Genomic DNA, 23396 nt, shown 5'->3' with positions numbered 1-23396 from the left:
ACACTTTATTTGGAGAGTCTGGATAGTCCATCTGTAGATGCTCTACAGATGGCCATACTATCAACAAACTATCTGTTGATAAGCAACTGCTTGCTAAGGTTATGGTTAAGCTTAGGGTTAGGTTTAAAATAAGGGTTAGGGCAACGATTCCCCAACTCGGTCCTGGGGACCCCAAGGGGTGCACGTTTTGGGTTTTTGCCCTAACACTACACAGCTGATTCAAATGATCAAAGCTTGATGATTAGTTGATTATTTGAATCAGCTGTGTAGTTCAAGGGCAAAAACCAAAATGTGCACCTCTTGGGGTCCCCAGGACCGAGTTGGGGAAACCCTGGGTTAGGGTAAGGGTCAAGCTTAGGTTTAGGGTTAGTAGATAGTTAGCTGAAATGTTACTGATGGGTCTGTAGAGCATCTTCAGATGGACTATACAAATAAAGACTTACAGGCTTCAAATACCCATATTGAAGCAAGGTATTGTAAATGGATGGAAATCTAACAGGCCAAATAGCCTAGAAGTAGGGTTCCCACATGATAAAATACTACAGTTTACTATAGAATACTACAGTACTTACTATAGAATTCTATAGTAAACTGCAGTATACTGTTAATCAGTTGTGCCTAAATTCAACACACCTGGTCTTCCAGGTCAGTTAAACCAAAAACATGAAGTGCCTGTGGCCCTCCAGGACCAGGGTTACCTACCCCTGCTGTAGAATACTACACCACACTGTAGAATCCCACGATCACGTGTAGTACTTACTATAGAACAGGGCTGTCCAACCGTCTTCCTGGAGATCTACCGTCCTGTGGGTTTTCAGTCCAACCCTAATTTCACACACCTGATTCTACTTATCAGCTGCTCAACAAGACCTTAACTAGCTGAATCAGATACGCTAAATTAGGGTTGGACTGAAAACCTACAGGACAGTTGATCTCCAGGAAGAGGGTTGGGCAGCCCTGCTATAGAATGTTGTAATATACTGTAGAATACTATAGTAAATACCAGAGGTGTGGACTCAAGTCACATGACTTGGACTCGAGTCACAAATAGGATGGCTTGCAACTCGACTTTGACTTTAACACCAATGACTCATGACTTGACTTGGACTTGAGCCTTATGACTCGACCTGACTTGATACCCTCCCCAAGCCCAAATATTTAAAAAATGAAGCTTTAAAAAAAAAAAGTGTGCAGCCCATCAACTCTTCATTTCACATATTACAGTTTGAATCGTACAGCAGCTGGTTGCCTAAATCCTGCCTGATGTTGCTGCTGTTCCTTAAACCATTGACATATGTTAGCTTACTGTAACCACACAGAGACTGTGTGTGTGTGTGTGTGTGTGTGTGTGTGTTAAGGTTGGCCGATTGTGTACAAGCCTACATCGCCTGATAGCGCCCCAGAGCCATCCTCGATAGTCGATCACTATTTTGGGGGGGGGTGGTCTTTCTCATGGCTACCCATGTATTTCCATGGAAATATAACTTTTATTTGGAAAGTAATAAATATATAGATATTTTTAAAAGCATTCATGATTTGCATAAATGTAATATACTAACTATTACTCTTGTTAAAAATATGAAATGGTATTACATTTGGTGAAGAGCACATTATGACTTGTTTAGGACTCGAAACTCAAAGTTTAGGACTTGAGACTTGACGGTCTTGACTTGATACTTGACGGTCTTGACTTGAGACTTGACTCGGACTTGCCTGTCTTGACTTGGGACTTGAGTGCTAAGACTTGAGACTTACTTGTGACTTGTAAAACAATTACTTGGTCCCACCTCTGGTAAATACTACAGTATTAACCGCAGTAATGTCAAAAACACTACACTTTTTTTTACTATAGTAAACACTAATTTGCATATACCCTGCCCATTCCCCTCCCCTGTATCGCAATTTGTGCCACCATGACTGAGAAACATGGCAAGTATAGACCACATATTCATTCCCCTACAGGTTATAGAAAAGAGCAGAAGCACTGAACTAGCTGTTCAGACCCAAGTCCTACCTACATACAGGTTAGGAAAATTGTGGTGTTTTAATATTTCTCCAGTAGGTTTCCTGAAGGAGAAAGCCTCCACTTCTATTTCAAAGATAGTACAACAAAGACACCTTGTATGCAAAAACAGTAAATACTACAGTATACTACAGTCTGCCAAAACACTACAGTAAATACTACAGTCTACAAATATACTACAGTAAGTACTATAGTATACCACAGTCTGCAAAAGCCCTACAGTAAATACTACAGTATACTACAATCTGCAAAAACCCTACAGTAAATACTACAATCTGCAAAAACCCTACTGTCAATACTACAGTATACTAAAGTCTACAAAAGCACTACAGTAAATACTACAACCTGTAAAAACACTACATGGATTAGTATAGTACAGTGCCTTGTGAAAGTATTCGGCCCCCTTGAACTTTGCGAACTTTTGCCACATTTCAGGCTTCAAACATAAAAATATAAAACTGTATTTTTTTGTGAAGAATCGACAACAAGTGGGACACAATCATGAAGTGGAACGACATTTATTGGATATTTCAAACTTTTTAACAAATCAAAAACTGAAAAATTGGGCGTGCAAAATTATTCAGCCCCTTTACTTTCAGTGCAGCAAACTCTCTCCAGAAGTTCAGTGAGGATCTCTGAATGATCCAATGTTGACCTAAATGACTAATGATGATAAATACAATCCACCTGTGTGTAATCAAGTCTCCGTATAAATGCACCTGCACTGTGATAGTCTCAGAGGTCCGTTAAAAGCGCAGAGAGCATCATGAAGAACAAGGAACACACCAGGCAGGTCCGAGATACTGTTGTGAAGAAGTTTAAAGCCGGATTTGGATACAAAAAGATTTCCCAAGCTTTAAACATCCCAAGGAGCACTGTGCAAGCGATAATATTGAAATGGAAGGAGTATCAGACCACTGCAAATCTACCAAGACCTGGCCGTCCCTCTAAACTTTCAGCTCATACAAGGAGAAGACTGATCAGAGATGCAGCCAAGAGGCCCATGATCACTCTGGATGAACTGCAGAGATCTACAGCTGAGGTGGGAGACTCTGTCCATAGGACAACAATCAGTCGTATATTGCACAAATCTGGCCTTTATGGAAGAGTGGCAAGAAGAAAGCCATTTCTTAAAGATATCCATAAAAAGTATCGTTTAAAGTTTGCCACAAGCCACCTGGGAGACACACCAAACATGTGGAAGAAGGTGCTCTGGTCAGATGAAACCAAAATTGAACTTTTTGGCAACAATGCAAAACATTATGTTTGGCGTAAAAGCAACACAGCTCATCACCCTGAACACACCATTCCCACTGTCAAACATGGTGGTGGCAGCATCATGGTTTGGGCCTGCTTTTCTTCAGCAGAGACAGGGAAGATGGTTAAAATTGATGGGAAGATGGATGGAGCCAAATACAGGACCATTCTGGAAGAAAACCTGATGGAGTCTGCAAAAGACCTGAGACTGGGATGGAGATTTGTCTTCCAACAAGACAATGATCCAAAACATAAAGCAAAATCTACAATGGAATGGTTCAAAAATAAACATATCCAGGTGTTAGAATGGCCAAGTCAAAGTCCAGACCTGAATCCAATCTGAGAATCTGTGGAAAGAACTGAAAACTGCTGTTCACAAATGATCTCCATCCAACCTCACTGAGCTCGAGCTGTTTTGCAAGGAGGAATGGGAAAAAATTCAGTCTCTCGATGTGCAAAACTGATAGAGAACATACCCCAAGCGACTTACAGCTGTCATCGCAGCAAAAGGTGGCGCTACAAAGTATTAACTTAAGGGGGCTGAATAATTTTGCACGCCCAATTTTTCAGTTTTTGATTTGTTAAAAAAGTTTGAAATATCCAATAAATGTCATTCCACTTCATGATTGTGTCCCACTTGTTGTTGATTCTTCACAAAAAAATACAGTTTTATATTTTTATGTTTGAAGCCTGAAATGTGGCAAAAGGACGCAAAGTTCAAGGGGGCCGAATACTTTCGCAAGGCACTGTATATACTACAGTTTTATTTTACTACAGCATTTATACTACAGTATACAGTATACTACAGTAAACACTACAGTGAATACTAAGGTATTTATACCCTAGAATACTTTAGTATTTTTTAATCCGGGTTGTGGAACAAGTGGTCACTTGAACAAGGTGTCAAATTATAGTTTAGAGACCAGACTACACATTTTTTTATTTTTTTATTTATTTACAAGACTTCTGAAATAAGACTCAAAACAACACAGAAATAATACAAAGATATTGAGTATTTACAGTGCTAGTCCTCCACTGGCAGCTATATAACAGGATTTTTTTTTAATGGTATAGACCTGATCCAAATAAATTCCTGGTGACGACCAGTAAGCTTCCTGATACATTAAACATATATGTCCTTTAGACCTTTTAAGTGACCTACAGAACACTTACAAGCAAACGTTTCAAATATAATCAGAAATAAACACAGGCTGTGCACAAGGTCTTGTCCATGTTGAAAAGGCCGTCAGACAAGGCAGCATTGGCAGCTTTAGGGGGAGAAAGTGGTTGTGGTCTCGGTTTCCATGGCGACCGCTGAACTCCTCCTCTTTCCGCAGGTGTACTGGAAGAATCTCTCCTGGCTCATACAGCCCAGATCCTTCAGCAGCTTCAGGAGGTCGCGGCGGAACTTCACCCCGATGAACGCGTACACAAAGGGGTTGAGGCAGCACCTCATGAAAGCCAGGCACTGGGTGATGTCAGAGGCGTAGAGGAGGTTGTTGTCGTAGATGCAATCCTTGCTGCCCCCGTTAGCTGTGTCGAGAGTGGTCAGCAGCAGTACCAGATTATAGGGCACCTGGCAGAGTAGGAAGACCGCCACCACAGCGAAGATCACCTTGATGGCCTTGTTCTTCTCAAAGCTCCGGGCCTGGCACAGGGTCTTCACAATGGCGCCGTAACAAAAGGCCATGATTAGGAGCGGCAGAACAAACCCCAGGACCATCTGGCTCACCTGGATGCCCACGCGCACCTGGTCTGAGCCGGCGGTGTAGGGGGTGCAGGTCTTGTTGCTGATGTTGGTGTAGGACATCTCGGGCGCAGAGAAGACCAGCGCCATCACCCAGATGACCACAGAGGTCACCTTGCTAATGAACACGGCCGTGGAGCGGTGGCGGTGGGCAGAGACGGCCTTGGAGATGGCGAAGTACCTGTTGGAAAAATGACAAAAAGTAGGCTTTATATAGTAGGCTCATATATGCAAATATTTACAGAGATAGGAGCAGATCAGCCTATTAGGTCACAGCAGAGATAGGAGCAGATCAGCCTATTAGGTCACAGCAGAGATAGGAGCAGATCAGCCTATTAGGTCACAGCAGATATAGGAGCAGATCAGCCTATTAGGTCACAGCAGAGAGGAGCAGATCAGCCTATTAGGTCACAGCAGAACGCACACTGCAACACGTTTCAATCAGGCTTTTATTTAACCAAGTTAGTCTTTGAGAACGCGTTCGCATTTGCAATAACATACCTGTCCACGCTGATGGAGGTGAGGAGGAACATGCCGCTGTAGAAGCTGACCTTATAGATGGTGTGCATGACCTTGCAGATGAACAGCCCCAGCACCCATTCCGTCATGGAGTTGGTCGCCCAGAGGGGCAGCGACACAGCGAACAGCAGGTCGGCGACGGACAGGCTGAGCAGGAACACATCAGTCCCGGTCTTCACCCGATTGAAGTAGACGTAGGTACCGATCACCAGGATGTTACCGACCAGACCGAGGAAGCAGATGAGGGAGTAGAAGGTGGGCATGAACCAGGAGCGGAAGTGGCGGTTGGATTCCTTCAGGCATTGCTGGGTCCAATGATCATAATCCAAGTCGTTTGTGTCTGTGGAGTAACCATTGTAATCAGTGGTGAACTCTGTAGTCACGTTTTCATTCTGAGAGAAGCAAGTCTGAAAAAAAAGACAAAATGGGACATACTATAAATCAGGATAATTGATGATTGACTGGTGTAATCGAACGCCTTGAATTCTAATAACATGTCATTCAAATAGATTCGTGTTCAGGATCAGGGAATTGGGTCCAAAATGAAGCCGACACAATGTACCCTGCATCTGGCCCCTTGATAAACTGGCATGCTTTCAGATGAGCATACCACTTCCTGAGAGGAAGTTGCGCTATACAGTATGCCATTGACTGAAAGACTGTGGTTAGTACCAGTGTAGTGTTTGTGCGTTTCTGTGGGTAGAGTGCGTGTCATGTTATTAAGTGAGTTGTCAACATGTCATTTAAATGATTGTCCAAAAAAATGATATCAAAAGATTATTAATACTTCATACAAATGATATTGTTTGATATGGTATACTGAAGACTGTGTTCGTCCATTGTTCTTACCTCAAAGTAGGTCCAGATCAGCAGAGCTGGTACTAAGATTCGTGTATCTGAAAATCAGATAAGGTGTGGTTAAAGCTCTAGAGTACCAGTTGATCGATAAATAGACTGATATGTTACAGTAGTTGACTATAAGAACAACCTTTGGAAAGAGTTCAAGACACGTCACTTATGAGGCTACATAGGAGTTGATGTCCCTTGTTATTAGCATATATTGTTTTTGCAAGTGTCAATAATGAATTTGAGTTGTCTCAACTGTTGGGTATTTAGCTTGTACCGCAGGGTTCCCCAATAAGTGGCCAACAGGCCACATTCATCCCACAGGTGATTTTATTTGGCCCCCCAAGTTTTCTGAGCATAACGTGTTTGTTGTTGGACATAAAACACTGGAAAATCACCAGGGAATCAGCTCAAAGTGATTTTAATTTCGAAAAATCTGTTCCCAAATATTCCCATGCATAAATAAAGAGGCATATGCGATCGTATCTCAATGTATTCAAGGTTTGAAATGATTCTGCTTTTGTCAAATACTTTATCTGTTTGGGACTTTTGCAGTTAATTGTGCAGTGTACAAATCAGATGTAACTATGTTCCTGACCATCCACTCAAGGAAAAATATTCACACGGATGAATGTAATTGGAGGACCCCTGTTGTACAGTGTGCAACAAAAGACACAGCAGGACATCTGGTGGTAACAGAAAGGGATGCACCAATTGATCTGTTGTCCAAAGATATCATAGCATACCCAAATATGGAAAGCATTAAATCAATCTTTTTTTTCTTTAAGAGACAAAAAGAAACAAAGAAACAAAACAAAAACGACTTTAAAAAAAAATCCCCCTTTGACTCATCGCACGATCAGAAAACTGGAAATTCTCAAACCTTCAAAACAGAACGGTTACAAAATGTGTCATGAGTGAACTGGGGCTGTACCTGCAAACCTCTCAGTCTCACAAACCTGGTTCAAGTTTCCGTATTTCTATGCTCAATTGATTTGAAACGCTTCAAAAAAAGTCAATTAACATTCCAACAATCATGAATTGAAACAAGGGCAGCAGATGTCAGCGATTCACAGATATTGTGTTAATAATATAGAAGTAAAAGCTCAATTGAATGATTCTAGCCTACATAGCTATACAGCTGTATGGCTTGTATAGGTAAATCTGAAAGGCTTTTCCATTCTGGCACCCTGCATCACCTACACTATGTTCACCTAACGGAAGCCCAGTTACTATTTTCGTATATCATTGTCTACATGCATGCAGCAATTGACTGGACACACTGTTGTGCTAATCCTGCCCCGCAGTAGTGCCTTTTTAGTCATTTAATTCAATATAACCCCTACTTATACAACACGTATTTATTTATCTATTTATTTATTGGATAAATAAATCCTAGAACAAAAATGTATTTATATTCCTTTTGATAAAAGTTGTTATAAGTTGAAAAATTGCAGGAAGCTAATATCCCGTGAATATATCAACTATTTAACATGTATAAAAAAAAAATGATGACATTTATAAAAATAAAAAAATGTATGAAACATCGAAAGATGTGCTCTCACCTTTGACAGCGGTCATGTTGATTGAGAGTTACAACTGCACTTTCTCTCTGTACACAGGTTGTGAAAGTAGAGAGACAGCCCGCTAGTCGAGATGAGGCTGTGTCAGGTGCTAGATTCCCCTTTGAACTAAAAAAAAAAAAAAAAAAAAAAAAAAAAAAAAAAAGTTAACACCTTTACTCCCCGGGGTGTCTTGTGAAAAACAATGACAAGGAATGAGAGTAAATGCAAATGTTGTTGGTTTAACACACTGTGCAGAACCATTTGAGGTTCCATCATTTGTATGACAGCGTAGAGAGATGGAACTGCATCCCATAGAACTGATAGAACTGATTCATTACCTATTGAACATTGCTGTTGAACTGCTGCATACAGCTATTGAACACTATGAGAGGAAATGAGTGTTCATGTTGTTCAGCACAGACACTCAGACACGCCAAAGCTCCCAGTGACCGCAGTGGTCGAGGGAAAATGTATTGCCTGTTCCAATTTCAGGCCGCAGTCACTAGAAAGATAACACCATTACGCTTGTGCTGTTGAGGCTTATTTTTCTTTCTAGTCTACACTGAAGAAAATGCTAGATCGGTTCATTGAGAACACAATATATATATATATATATATGTCCTAAATTGGTGTAGATTTGGTTTCTCACCTCGCCGTTACAACCCCATTGCTTATCAATAAGCTTAGATGTTGATGAAATTGCCCGTGCCATCTCTGATTGAGTTTACAGCTGATGTTGGATTAAAAGCCATTAGCCACCTTGATTTTAATTGTATTTTTTACTTTGTCTACTATTTGGTTTCTCACCCCTGCCTGTACTTTCAGGTGGAGCAGGGATGAAGGTAAGGAAAATCAACCCCATTGCTTATCAATAAGCTTAGATGTTGATGAAATTGCCCGTGCCATCTCTGATTGAGTTTACAGCTGATGTTGGATTAAAAGCCATTAGCCACCTTGATTTTAATTGTATTTTTTACTTTGGTCTACTATTTTCTATTGTCTTCAGTTTATCCTCACCCCTGCCTGTACTTTCAGGTGGAGCAGGGATGAAGGTAAGGAAAATCTCTCCGGGTTAAACAGGGCATACTGATTATCATTACAATACAATTCTGGGTGTTTGCCAAACCAACAGCTACCAAACAGGCCTCCCAGAGCAAGTGGCTGATATGCAGAGAACTTCAAAGGTGAGACAGACTCATTACAATCAATGCTTCATGTGTGTTTAATTCAAAATATTAGAGATAAACTAATGTTTCTTCATGTCCCCTTTGACAACCTCGACAAATAAGGGATTTCACCAATACTCATACGGTATATGTTGGTCATTGTGTTAACCACCACAACACTTTTGCTTAGGCAGTTGTGGCAGTCCCGCTGCTGTCTTAGTTTACCTTTGTAGGTAAAGGGCATGTTCAGTCTTATTCTCCCCTACTCTCCGCCAACTCTGCGCAAGTTGCACACCTGTCTGCCCGTGCGGTTGCGGCTTTGAGTTTTCAAAGCGCTCAGGAAAAGAAACCAGCCAAGAAACACTAACCACAATTCTTGCAACAGGTTGACTGCTGCAGAGGGACAACTGTGCACATCTGCACCTACACTAAAGCTGTGACAAATCTCATCGCTATTGCAGAAAGCAGATCATAGAAATATAATTATTAGAACGGACAATTAATAAGCTGCTCAAAAAAATTGGACTGGTACACTCATGGGTAAACTCAATAGGTCACCGGTCCACCCATCACAGATGTTCACTTTCTACTAATTCAAATGCTATGGGGCTGCCGGTATGGTTCCTGCACATGGAATCTAGCTGCAAAAGTGACAGATGTTTTTTTTTCTAAGTGTGCTAACAGGAAGACGACTGTGGCTGTTGATCCTCTACCTGTCTCTTAGATGTGTATATCTTTTACCTGTCCTCTTTATCAGTTTACCTTCTACCTGTCCTCTTTATCTATTTATCTTCTACCTGTCTCTCTTTGTTTATCTTCTACCTGTCTCCTTTGCTCACATCAGGTCGATACAACGTAAATACTGTTGGTTAAAAACATGTTAACTACAACAGAGAACACTACTTCAGACAGCTGGAAAGAGTGGTGCTTGTATTGAAAACAGGAAACCCACTTCCTTGTACCTTGTACATCAGAGGACACAGACCAGTGGACCAAATCTTTAACAAATGGTTTCAAATATGTCGTCAGTATTGGGTGCCATAGATAGTGTGTGATAAGTCGTTTGGAAGTGTAACACATTCTGCCTAGAGTTCATGTCTTTTGAAAGCTGGCCAGTTCAAATGGGTCACAATTTGCACAGGGCTAGGATAGCACAGTGCCACCGAGGATAACAGTGCCACCGACGTCTGCTGTCCCCACATGCTTCAAGATGTCCACCATTGTTCCTGTACTCAATAAAGTAAAGGTAATTGAACTGAATGACTATCGCCCTGTAGCACTCACTTCTGTCATCGTGAAGTGCTTTGAGAGACTAGTCACGGATCATATCACCTCTACCTTACCTGACACCCTAGACCCACTTCAATTTGCATACCACCCCAATAGATCCACAGACGATGCAATCGACATCGCACTACACACTGCCGTATCCCATCTGGACAAGAGGAATACCTATGTAAGAATGCTGTTCATTGACTATAGCTCAGCCTTCAACACCATAGTACCCTTCAAGCTCATCATTAAGCTAGAGGCCCTGGGTCTGAACCCTGCCCTGTGCAACTGGGTCCTGGACTTCCTGACGGGCCATCAAGGACAACAACCACCCGAACCACACTGCCTGTTTTCCCCGCTATCATCCAGAAGGCGAGGTCAGTACAGGTGCATCGAAGCAGGGACCGAGAGACTGAAAAACAGCTTCTATCTCAAAGCCATCAGACTGTTAAATACTGTTAAATAGCCATCACTAGCACATTAGAGGCTGCTGCCCTATATACATAAGACTTTAATAATGGAACACTTGTCACTTTAATCATGTTTACATATTTTGCGTTACTCATCTCATATGTATATACTGTACTCTATCGTATTCTACTGTATCTTAGTCTATGCTGCTCTGACATTGCTCACCCAAATATTTATATATACTTAATTCCATTCCTTTACTTTAGACTTGTGTGTATTGTTGTGAAATTGCTAGATATTACTGTTAGATATTACTGTACTGCCAGAGCTAGAAACACAAGCATTTCGCTACACCCACCATAACATCTGCTAAACACGTGTATGTGACAAATACATTTGATTTGAATTCCAACATGGAATTATCCTCGGTCACCTCAGCCTGAGTGTGGGAATAACTGTTCATATGAACAAACACGAACACATAAAGGATTACCAGTTCTATACGCAATGCGCGAGACATTGAAAACAAACCCTGGCGTCAACAACTTCATGTCAGGGTAGAAAAGTTTATTGGTATAAATGTGGCAAACAAAATCGATTTTTAAGACAGTATGTTGATGACTCCCTCTGCTCTTCCAAGTAGCTTTAGGACGAGATGAAAAACCACTCACGCTCACGCAAACCTTCTAACGCGGCTTCTTACGTTGCATATTAACATTTAAGAGTTTGTTCTGGGTCGAACATTGTACTACTGGTCATAACAACATAACACTGAAAGGTTGTTCGAAGCATACCGCTTTTGATTTGATTGAGAGCTAGCAGACTTTAGAACACTGACTGTTAAGAGCACTGTACAGCATGGATGGACTCGTAGCATTACAACAGGTTGGTGGAAGGACGGACTGGGCCCAGGACTCACAATGCACAAGAATAATAATAAATCATGAAAACAACTACTTATTTCTATTAACTCCTGAGACAATACTGTCACTTAATACTGATACTTAGAGTAAACATGACAAAATATCGAGAGAGAGTCACCCCACCCCTTCCGTTACTAAGCAAACTCTTCCATTTGAGGAGTTGCGACACCATGCAAAAATAACATTGAAAGCAACAATAACATTGAAAGCAACAATAACATTGAAAGCAACAATAACATTACACTCCAAAGAACAAGTAATTAAACATTGAACAACTTGTTTTTTTGCGAGTTTTTACAACCAGCCTCAATCGGTAAGATTAATGGTGTCTGCCAGATATAGTACCATAGTGTCTGCCAGATATAGTACCATAGAATAAGACAAGAGATATGTTTTGATATATTGACAGGTGATGGGATGGTTGCTATCGACTGGCACTGCGGTCTGTGATAGAAATACGGTGAATTCACCGTATGAATTGTGACTCAATTTAGATGACATTCACTTTAGTTGGGACAATTGCTTTGCTTTGTGGATTTGGAGCGCTTCGCAAATTGACAGCAGGTCCATTTTGACCCTGCCAACAGAGCTCTGAAGATTCAACCAATTGCATCAAACTTCCCATCGGAAATAGAAACCTATCTAAACACAGCTTTTGTTCACATAGATACTAATGTACAATGTGTTATCATCAGAGTGGGACTGTAGAGATGGAATGATGCATCATGGACATTTCTCGGCCCTAAGGTCAGAGGTCGACTCTTCAGTGGGCGGTAGGGCGTGCCCTGCTTGGCCCCTCTGAGGCTGCTGGCTCGCTGGGCGGGGCGTCCTCCGTCACAGCAGAGGTGGTCTCCGACCCCGTGTTACTGTCACTGGTGCCGTCCTCCATCACCCCTTCCGGAACACTCTCCTTGTCCTCTGACGGCGCCCCCTCCTCAACCTCACTGGCAGGACAAGCCGTCGACTCCTCCGATACCTTTGACTTCTCTGTAACCAAGAAAGCAGGAAATATTAGGGGACAGCAAACACGTTTGAACCGATGTGGTTTCAAACGTATAAAATAACATTGTAAAACGCGCTCAGCAGACAACCTCCCAAGAGAAGCATCTCCCCATATACCTAACTCAGGGGACCTGACCAGAACCATACATTAAAATACCATACGGTTTAGTGATTAATACTGTTGGGCCTCACCACCAGTATCCATGGGGCTGGGTTCCGTCTCCTCTCTCTCCTTGTTGCTGCTGTCACTGACAGACACCTGTTGGCTCTTGCTGCCGTTTGACGGGCCAACTGGTTTCTCCTCCTCCTCCAGGCTAGAGGACGTGGACGCCTCCTTCTCCCGCTCCGAAAGGCGCCTGCGGGATGCATCCTCTGCCGCAGCGACCTCTGCAGATATCTTCTCCATGTCCACCTCTACTTTCATACAACACAGCTGGGCGCAGAGTGACAACACGTTGAGTCTCCCCACCAGGGGATTAATGCTGGGGATTCATGCTATTAATCTTACAATCAATCTCACACCTGTGCAACTGTGATTAGTAACAGTGAGACAGTGAGTAGCAAGTGCAATGTTGACACCTTGATCAGATTTGGCACAGTTCCTGTTTCCTCTACAATGATACCACATTGCAGGGCAGTTAACCAACTGTTCCCTGGGCGCCGTGGATGTCGATTAAGGCAGGCTTCCGCACCTCTCTAATTCAAAGGGGTTGGGTTAAATGCGGAAGACACGTTTCATTTGAATGCATTCAGTTCTACAACTGACTAGGTATCCCCCTTTCAATCATTTTATTTCATTGAGTTGCCCATTGTGAAGCATAGAGGAAGTAAATTGATTCGAAGTAAATGGCGCCACCTGGGGGTATGGACTACACAGTGCAGCATCTGGATTCAGAACTGTTCTAAGTGATGACGCCGCGTGTTTGCCAGGACACGTGGATAAAGTTCGCAGCTGCGAGATCTCTACAATGCAGAACTTGGCCCATTCCAAATAGCCTGAGGTCAACGCTGTAATATTTACTAGGTGCAACATTAATAGATTTTGCGTACAAGTTCCCGGATGATGATCCCATACCCTTTTCAGCTCGCCGTTGAAAGACTCTGTGGCATCGATGAATTTCCTTTTCTTGTCCTGGTGGCGGTCTTCAATCTGAAGTAGCTCCGCCTCCAGCTTCCTCTGTGGACCAGACAGACAGACAGAGACCTGCCAATTTACCTGACTGATTACCTGTTTTTAATTGCTACTCAATTATCAAATAAGGAGAAAGGATCTGATTTCCAGGTTACCATGACAACAACGCCATGACTGGGTATCTATATGTCTCTCGGAAGACTGATAGAAGACTGACTGAAGACTGACAGACACCAGCGTACCTGGTGCACCATAAGAGACTGGACCTGCCGTTTCAAGACCTGCATGCGGGCGGTAGTGACGACGGATCGCACGTCGGGGACCACGCTCTCACTCAGGATCTCGCTGATCAGCCGGTGGTTGCGCTGGAAACGGGCGGCAGCCGAGTGCTTCGTGGAGAATCCGTCGTCGTAATCTGGGAGAGCGAATGGAAAAGGCATGTGGCGGGTGCCGTGTGTCTATCAGGGCTCAGCGAACACAACGGTCAATGGGTAAAGAGCGGAGCGATCCCACCACAACAAGTGTAGATGTGGTCGGCTTCCGGAAAGAAATCTGATCTGGCATATCTTAATCGGACATAGTTTAACATTGACATACAGTGGGGCAAAAAAGTATTTAGTCAGCCACCAATTGTGCAAGTTCTCCCACTTAAAAAGATGAGAGAGGCCTGTAATTTTCATCATAGGTACACTTCAACTATGACAGACAAAATGAGAAAAGAAATCCAGAAAATCACATTGTAGGATTTTTTATGAATTTATTTGCAAATTATGGTGGAAAATAAGTATTTGGTCACCTACAAACAAGCAGGATTTCTGGCTCTCACAGACCTGTAACTTCTTCTTTAAGATGCTCCTCTGTCCTCCACACGTTACCTTTATTAATGGCACCTGTTTGAACTTGTTATCAGTATGAAAGACACCTGTCCACAACCTCAAACAGTCACACTCCAAACTCCACTATGGCCAAGACCAAAGATCTGTCAAAGGACACCAGAAACAAAATTGTAGACCTGCACCAGGCTGGGAAGACTGAATCTGCAATAGGTAAGCAGCTTGGTTTGAAGAAATCAACTGTGGGAGCAATTATTAGGAAATGAAAGACGTACAAGACCACTGATAATCTCCCTCGATCTGGGGCTCCACGTAAGATCTCACCCCGTGGGGTCAAAATGATCACAAGAACGGTGAGCAAAAATCCCAGAACCACACGGGGGGACCTAGTGAATGACCTGCAGAGAGCAGGGACCAAAGTAACAAAGCCTACCATCAGTAACACACTACGCCGCCAGGGACTTAAATCCTGCAGTGCCAGACGTGTCCCCCTGCTTAAAAACCTCTTGCTCCTACTTGAGACGCAGACGTCCCAACTAGAGCTCTGGAAATGCAAATGCGCTACGCTAAACGCTAATAGTATTAGTTAAAACGCAAACGTTCATTAAAATACACATGCTTGGTATTGAATTAAAGCTACACTCGTTGTGAATCCAGGCACCAAGTCAGATTTTTAAAATGCTTTTCGGCGAAAGCATGAGAAGCTATTATCTGATAGCATGTAACACCCCAAAAGACCCGTAGGGGATGTAAACAAAAGAATTAGCATAGTCGGCGCTACACAAACCGCACAATAAAATATAAAACATTCATTACCTTTGACCATCTTCTTTGTTGGCACTCCTTGATGTCCCATAATCAATACTGGGTCTTTTTTCGATTAAATCGGTCCATATATAGCCTAGATATCGATCTATGAAGACTGTGTGATAAACGGAAAAAAATAGCATTTCATAACGTAACGTCATTTTTTAAAAGTTAAAAAGTCGACGATAAACTTTCACAAAACACTTCGAAATACTTTTCTAATGCAACTTTAGGTATTAGTACACGTTAATAAGCGATAAAAATCATCAGGAGGCGATGTAAATTCGATAGCTGGTCGTCTGGAAAAAATGTCCGGAAAAACACCGGGCCAATACATCAAGTTGGAGGTCGGAGGGAATCGGTTCCCTTTGGTCGGTTCTACCAAGAATCAAATCCGAATCAAATGAGAAGACTCTATACATCCTGTGGAAGCTGTAGGTACTGCAACCTCGGCCTCATTTAATACGGTCCACCTTTAACAAAGGGTTGAAGTGGCGCATGGATATTTTTTTCCATTTTCAGTGATCAGATTTTCCTGCGCTTTTCGATGAAACAGACGTTCTGTTATAGTCACAGCCGTGATTTAACCAGTTTTAGAAACGTTAGAGTGTTTTCTATACACACATACTAATCATATGCATATACTATATTCCTGGCATGAGTAGCAGGACGCCAAAATGTTGCGCGATTTTTAACAGAATGTTCGAAAAAGTAGGGGGTAGGCTTAAGAGGTTTTAAGCCAGTACATGTCCAGGCCCGTCTGAAGTTTGCTAGAGAGCATTTGGATGATCCAGAAGCAGATTGGGAGAATGTCATATGGTCAGATGAAACCAAAATATAACTTTTTGGTAAAAACTGAACTCTTCATGTTTGGAGGACAAAGAATGCTGAGTTGCATCCAAAGAACACCATACCTACTGTGAAGCATGGGGGTGGAAACATCATGCTTTGGGGCTGTTTTTCTGCAAAGGGACCAGGACGACTGATCCGTGTAAAGGAAAGAATGAATGGGGCCATGTATCGTGAGATTTTGAGTGAAAACCTCCTTCCATCAGCAAGGGCAATGAAGATTAAATGTGGCTGGGTCTTTCAGCATGACAATGATCCCAAAGACACCGCCCGGGCAATGAAGGAGTGGCTTCGTAAGAAGCATTTCAAGGTCCTGGAGTGGCCTAGCCAGTCTCCAGATCTCAACCCCATAGAAAATCTTTGGAGGGAGTTGAAAGTCCGTGTTGCCCAGCAACAGCCCCAAAACATCACTGCTCTAGAGGAGATCTGCATGGAGGAATGGGCCAAAATACCAGCAACAGTGTGTGAAAACCTTGTGAAGACTTACAGAAAACATTTGACCTCTGTCATTTCCAACAAAGGGTATATAACAAAGTATTGAGATAAACTTTTGTTATTGACCAAATACTTATTTTCCACCATAATCTGCAAATAAATTAATTAAAAATCCTACAATGTGATTTTCTGGAATTCTTTTTCTCATTTTGTCTGTCATAGTTGAAGTGTACCTATGATGAAAATTACAGGCCTCTCTCATCTTTTTAAGTGGGAGAACTTACACAATTGGTGGCTGACTAAATACTTTTTTGCCTCACTGTACCTACATTTGGTTGAACCATTTATATATCAGTCGGAAATGTCTGCAAATTTGGCTATTTACATGTTTGTCGCATGAATATACTTGAATATACACATTTGCAAAGGAAGTTTCACCACTGTTGTTGTGAATGGTATTGATATCCATGTGAGGGTAGAGAGTTAAAGATATATTTTTCTCTCTCGTTGCCTCTCAAAAACCTTACTCATTTACTCCAGAAACGTCTTGGTGGTTTTTACTGGCGCTTGTGCTCTTATTATTTCCCAGAAAAACTAGAGGATTTTGCGAAACTAAGTGAACATCCAAGCTTTTAAGCACATGACACTTTTCTTTGAAATCCAGGGTCAAATGAAGCTGTCCTCTGTAACACTAGCATCAAAGTAAGTCATAAATGTAGGAGAAGAAATTGTCTCTTTAATAAGGTCAACTTCTCATTGAACACATGGAGAATTCATTCATTCCACGTTGGGCCAAAAGTCATTCAATTGACAAAACAAATCTAAAAACTGCAGTGATTAAATAAAGTGATTTATTGCTCTAGTCAAACACCCATTTCATTTGAAGTCTTTGAAGGATGCTACCCTTTGAAAATAGCAATGGGGGCAAGATGGTGCATTTGTCTGTGCATTTGGGAGCAAGAAATACAATTTTGCCTTCATATTAACATCGCACATTTTATGGTGGAGAAAGACGTCATTCGAATATGATCATCATCTCCATCCAACGCCCTGTTCCATTGGTTGATCTTCACTTCCGATTTTTTTGGGGTGCTTTTTCTCCAAAACCAACAGGAACAGTTTCTTCAGACTCTCCCCGTTCTCTGCATCTATTGAAGCAACTGATGTGGAAAATCTTTTTGAAGTCATCAATGTACAGCTTGTTGAGAAATGAACCCATAGGGATACTAAATATCACATTTTTATATCTTGGTAGTTTCCAACTTACCACAATATTTTGTTTATCCATTTCCTGTATACCATTATCCAGCTCGATACGAGACAAGCATCATTTCCTGTAGGGTGTAATTCAGAAGTCCAGTTTTGATGTATGTTTCTATGTGAATGTGTGTTGCCTTGTTTCTTACTGGATCTCAGTGAAGCCATTGATCCCAAATACAGGGCCCAGACTTATACTACAGAGCTGAAATGGAGCGTGGCCTATAAGGTGAAGTAGTAAGTGTGACAAAACACGAAGAGGTAGTGCAGGGATAGAAATTGACACCAAGGTGATGTCACAGTTGCTGAAACATGGTGTGGGAACCAGTGTGACTGACATGGTAATACTAGTAGTGCTGAGAGCGTCTTACCATCTGGGTCGTCTGCTGGCTGGATACTCATGTACGGCTCGCCCTTGTCGAGACGAGACTGGCGCTGTCGGCTTTCCTCCTCCAGAGCGGCCTCGGCGCGGCTCTTAGCGTTGACGTAAGCCAGGTAGGCCGGAGAGTTGTGGTAGGCCTTCATGCTCTCATTGTACTCAATCTGTGGAGGAGAGACAAGGATGTGACAAAGGGAGAGACCTTTGACACGTGCCCCTGCAATGCAAAAACAAACTCTTCGACATTGAAGAAAAGTTACTCAGTATTTTTTACAAAGGAAAGAATGATGACTGGAGGGACCCTTCTGACAACTGCTGGAGACACTTGTTACTGGTCACCCATAACAACCCCGTAAATAAACACCCCGGTAAAAACAAACCAACCTTCTCTGCTTCGTAATCATTCAAGTAATCCTGTTTCTCCTCATCAGTGAGGTCCCTCCACATGCCACCGATTATCTTCCCAATTTCCCATAGTTTCAGATCGGGATTGGAGGCTTTTACTTGATCCCAAACCTGGTGATGAGAACCAGACATGGGCTCATTATCTCCACAAACCTATGGAGGCCGTGTTTAAACTCCACCTCCAGGGAGATATCCCATAGTCTGCCTGTGTGCTCTTAATGGCTAGGCTGCTGTATGTCTAGTTTCACAGTTCACACCTACCTGCATGGACACATGAGGCAGACGATGTGCAGTGTACATTAAGAGTGCTCGTCCCTAACCCTGGCTAAAGTGCTGCGTGTTATAAGGGTATAGTACAGTATTTTAATATGTCTTGCAATGGTGCGCACGATGGCACAGTTTGGGTTTTAAGTAATGTTACGCGGAGACAACTTACCTTGCGACTATATCGCATGTATGGCATCAACGGCTTGTCTGGCGGCTTGGGTGGCTTTGGAATGTTTATTCCTGAAGAATTCTGGGAAATAAAAAGGCACTTTTTTTTTAGATTCAGAGTCAAAGTTAGGACACCAACTGGTGCTAAAAATGTCTAGTCATACAATTTTACACTAAGCAAAGTTTTGACTGAGAACCACCCTGCAGGAAAATACGCAACCACATAGCTGATCATCCAACCTTCAACAAAGTATTTGTAAAAAATCCCAACAAAGACGCATCAAACTACAAAACCATCAGTTCAATCACCTCCATTTAATTAAAGCCTGTTTGAGCCCAACCAGTGTACAGAAGTCACACAGAGACTATGATTGAGTAACGCTGATGGAAGAATATACAAAATCTCCCTCAAGCTGAGATTGGCACACTGCGTGACATAATGCCATTATCAGAACCCGAGTGCCAACCACAGCTTGCATGCAGCGACTGAATTATTCCCGTAGCAGCCGAAACCCATGCCAAGCATTGGGTCTATAATGCCATGGCAACGCTGATGGCATGGGTTACTTAGCATGGCTATCAGCAATGCAGACTTTGAAGGGCAGGATCGAGCGATTTTGAACACACACAGATGGACACTTGGCCAGTCTGCACTAGTAGGATGAAGGCAGCAGAGGAACGCTGGGATGGCATACATCTCAGAAAGCCTTGGTAATGGAATGGGTTAGACGAATCATACTGTTTGTCTGTTCAAGAATGTCTGCTCTTATAAGCCCTGGGAAAAATGACTATTTATAAACAAAGACAAAGAGCAAAGTTGTCAAGAGCTGTTATAGCTTATATCTGCCTATACGTTATTACTGAGTTTTACTAAGCAAGCTAGATTAGGCTGTTTCAATCCAACAAGATGGTCATTTTAAATATTGATGTCAGTTTCCTTCTGTGTCTCGCGTTTTCATCCCGGTGTTTTCTCTACGTCGTTATTCCTACCGTTGCCCGACTGTTGTTGCTTGTTGTCCCTCCCAGCCTGTAGTTGTTGTAAGCCAGATGACTGTAGGGGTTGTACCCCACAAACCCGGGGGTGTTGGGCAATTGCTGATGGAAACAAATGAGACAGAAACACAAGATGAGAAATGACATGAAATAATGGGGTGAAGCATGACAAAATCAATGAAAAAACTGGCGAGAACACGAAGGTTGAAAAGCTGTAGAGATCAACTGAAAAAGACTTGCACTCATGCTGTAGCAACAAGAAGGATCATCAAGACAGCAATGTTATCTATACATTAGCGTTGTTTGTTATGAAAATAATGTATAGTCTACACTCTACAGTATGTTGTATACGGTACCTCACATCTTAGGGAGTGGAGCTTATTATCTGAGACTGCAAAGCCTATTGCATTGACCAATTCTACTGTAGTAACAGGACTATCTACAGGGTATACCGTATTAAATGGCCAAATGGATTCCACTTTTTAAAACAAAGTTAGCCCCCAAAAATGTGGACAGTAGCAAGTTAACATTGAAAGATAATAGCCGGCATGAATGTTGTTATGGGACATCCCTTTCCAAATGGCTTCCCATGTGCCATCAGAAATACTTACTGTTGTAGGGGCTGGGGGAGGGGGAGGGGCATATGGCCTTTCTCTTTCTCTTTCTGTTTTGAAAGAAAAGGTGAGATTTTAAAATTGAGGCAAAAAGCCCCCTTTTTACATCTCTCAATGTTGATTAAATCAATCCCATCAAGGTAGATCTGAATTTTGTGATTTTCTATTTCTCTCTCAGCAAATACAAGACGGATAATTATTAACCTATCAATTATAATACTAGGAAATCATATAGGCTACCAGAAGTTAATATTTCATGCCTGAAACTCAAATTTATTTTATTGTGATAACATATACATTTGTAAATTCACATTTTTGCAGCCATAGTTGCCCAGCTTTATCTGAGACCAAACAGAAGTACTCATATTTTCATTATCTGATGGCTAAACTTGTATAATTGCAAACAATGTCTTACTTGACATCTTGGCAGAGGGAGAATTCTATCAGTTTATTCCAGTCATTTGGGTCTGTAATAAACACATTATAATGGGGGAAAGCATTTAGGTGTTTCATTAACTTCATTTGTTATTACAGTACTTTAAAAATTGAATAGGAAAGAAAGTAAGTAGCTTGAGAGGGAGGACAAAAGAGATGTTGGTGCCAAAATGATGTCAGGCGACGTATGTGCAACATCACAACAGTGTCAGTGGACAGGCATGAACATGACAGGGGTTTGATGTGACGACTAGCAAGCTGTTCGCGTCCAAAAACATCGCTTACACTATTTGGAATGGCATTTGCTTATAATTGCACATGCGTCAATAAATGAGATACATGGAAATGCATTTGCTGAAAAATAAAGCTCTGTCATCTTGCGTAGTTGGCTGACACCCAGCTGTGCTAGCTAGCGAGGCTAGTAACGCTGAGCTAACTAACGTTACTTGCTTAGTATATGCAGCTACTAGCTATAGCTAGCCAGCTGGCTAACTTGGACCATCTGATCAGTAGATGATGAGCATGCAAACGTAGATAACACAATCAGTGAGTTTGGTAACTTTTGGAGAAGGCGAATAATCTGCAGTTTAAATGATTTAACAAAAGCTAAAATACAGAATATTGTATTTGATACTCCGCATACGTTGTCAGGTAGCTCGCATTAGCTTGCCACCAAGCATTCAGATCAAAGCAAGCTAACGTTAGCTATCTAGCTGTCACTGAAACATTTCAATTTTGATTTGAGGCGTTAAAACAGCGGATTAACAGTGACTATATCCGAACCATTTTGGATGTGGATTTTGGATCCTTGGATCAGACCATTTAGAAAGCACCATGCTAGCTTGATAGCCACTACCTCCTACGCTGTATATGAATAAGCTATTTGCTAGCTAGAGCTGTCACAATAGTCACACCATCACCTTGCATGTATCTGTAAATCTGTTATTCAAACAAAAGTGGCATTTTAGAAAAATTCTTGACATACAATTGAAAGACTATTCAACATAAATCAATTAATGAATACTATTGCTTTTCATATGTTGGTTAGTTCACATAGCAAGCAAGTGAAAGTAATGGCCAGCACACTCACCCCAAAATCCTTTGTCCCCCACCAGTGTGTGTGTGGCTAGAATCAGGTTTAGCTAGCAGAAACAGTCCTCAGAATGAAACATATATATATATATTTATGGGGTCCACACAGATTTCAGTAGAATTTTCCAGAACTATTCCTTTCTCCTCTGTTAAGGGCATAATGTTTGCATTACACCTCAAGGCTAGCCTACTCTAAATTGAATCACCTAATTTCATTACTAACATTTTTTTCAATCAATATATTACTCAAATAAATTATACGTAATAAATACACATTTGTGAAGATTTTGCAATATAATACTGAATTTGAGACTATCAAATTCATAATTAACCAATTACTGATTTGGAATCAGATCTTCTGAATTACATGGGTTCACCAGAGTGAACTACAGTATGAATGAATCAGTGATGAACATGAACATACACTAAAGAGGACATTGCAAGAATTCATGAACAATTTATAATTTATACATAACCGATATAAACAGCACTAATTGAACTATGCTGCTGCAGTTACACGATGACAGGTCTTGTCATTGGTGCACTGATCCAAGGTTGAGCTGCTATTGCTTATGGCAGAAGAATGAATCTTGGTAATTCATTCTGACCATACATTTTCATATTCCATGGCTTGCCAAGAGCTATTATCTTTAGCTTCAAATTCCATATGATAAAAATGACAAAAATATTGCTTACGTCACCCAAGCATGAAACTTAGCTATATACATTCTGCTTCACTAACAAAAAAGGGTTTTCAGAAAAGCCAAGGCTGGTCTATTCATATCTCCTATTTTGTTAGCAGTGGCGATCTGTCATTCAGGGCTGATGTTGCAAAAAAAAAAAGCCATATCTCAGACTGGCCTCCCACTCCTCTTTCTATTCTGGTTAGAGCCAGTTTGCGCTGTTCTGTGAAGGGAGTAGTACACAGCGCTATACGAGATCTTCAGTTTCTAGATAATTTATCTCATGGAATAGCCTTCATTTCTCAGAACAAAAATA

At 41.6% G+C, this 23396-nt stretch overlaps 2 protein-coding genes across 5 annotated transcripts; both read right to left on the bottom strand.

Annotated features, from left to right (window-relative positions):
• Positions 1-4207: 4207 nt before the first annotated feature.
• LOC112245751 (C-C chemokine receptor type 7) lies at positions 4208-8097 on the bottom strand. 2 transcript variants are annotated; one of them, XM_024413907.2, is made up of 4 exons: positions 7958-8097; positions 6396-6442; positions 5529-5953; positions 4208-5208 (listed from the first exon to the last, which is right to left on the bottom strand). In XM_024413907.2, exons 1-4 carry the CDS (start codon positions 7971-7973, stop codon positions 4551-4553), a joined length of 1146 nt encoding a protein of 381 aa, XP_024269675.1. In that variant the 5' UTR covers positions 7974-8097; the 3' UTR covers positions 4208-4550. The 2 variants fall into 2 exon arrangements, with proteins under 2 accessions (XP_024269675.1, XP_024269676.1); XM_024413908.2 differs by having other exon boundaries at positions 5529-5886; positions 7958-8012.
• A 3255-nt stretch (positions 8098-11352) lies between these two features.
• Positions 11353-22556, bottom strand: LOC112245668 (SWI/SNF-related matrix-associated actin-dependent regulator of chromatin subfamily E member 1). Of its 3 annotated transcripts, XM_024413803.2 has the most exons (11): positions 22396-22550; positions 21286-21337; positions 20868-20920; positions 20254-20358; positions 19265-19345; positions 18808-18939; positions 18416-18587; positions 14106-14278; positions 13807-13908; positions 12924-13164; positions 11353-12716 (listed from the first exon to the last, which is right to left on the bottom strand). In XM_024413803.2, the coding sequence occupies exons 2-11, from the start codon at positions 21290-21292 to the stop codon at positions 12493-12495; spliced, it is 1290 nt and encodes a 429-aa protein (XP_024269571.1). In that variant the 5' UTR covers positions 21293-21337; positions 22396-22550; the 3' UTR covers positions 11353-12492. The 3 variants fall into 3 exon arrangements, with proteins under 3 accessions (XP_024269571.1, XP_024269572.1, XP_024269573.1); XM_024413804.2 differs by lacking the exon at positions 18808-18939 and having other exon boundaries at positions 22396-22556; XM_024413805.2 differs by lacking the exons at positions 20868-20920; positions 21286-21337 and having other exon boundaries at positions 22396-22537.
• Between the last annotated feature and the right edge of the window lie 840 nt (positions 22557-23396).

This window comes from Oncorhynchus tshawytscha, linkage group LG32 (genome assembly GCF_018296145.1).
Source record: "Oncorhynchus tshawytscha isolate Ot180627B linkage group LG32, Otsh_v2.0, whole genome shotgun sequence".
Classification (NCBI taxonomy): Eukaryota; Metazoa; Chordata; class Actinopteri; order Salmoniformes; family Salmonidae; genus Oncorhynchus; species Oncorhynchus tshawytscha.
The sequence above is the reverse complement of the archived record's forward strand: the minus strand, read 5'-3'. Positions and strand labels throughout refer to the sequence as shown.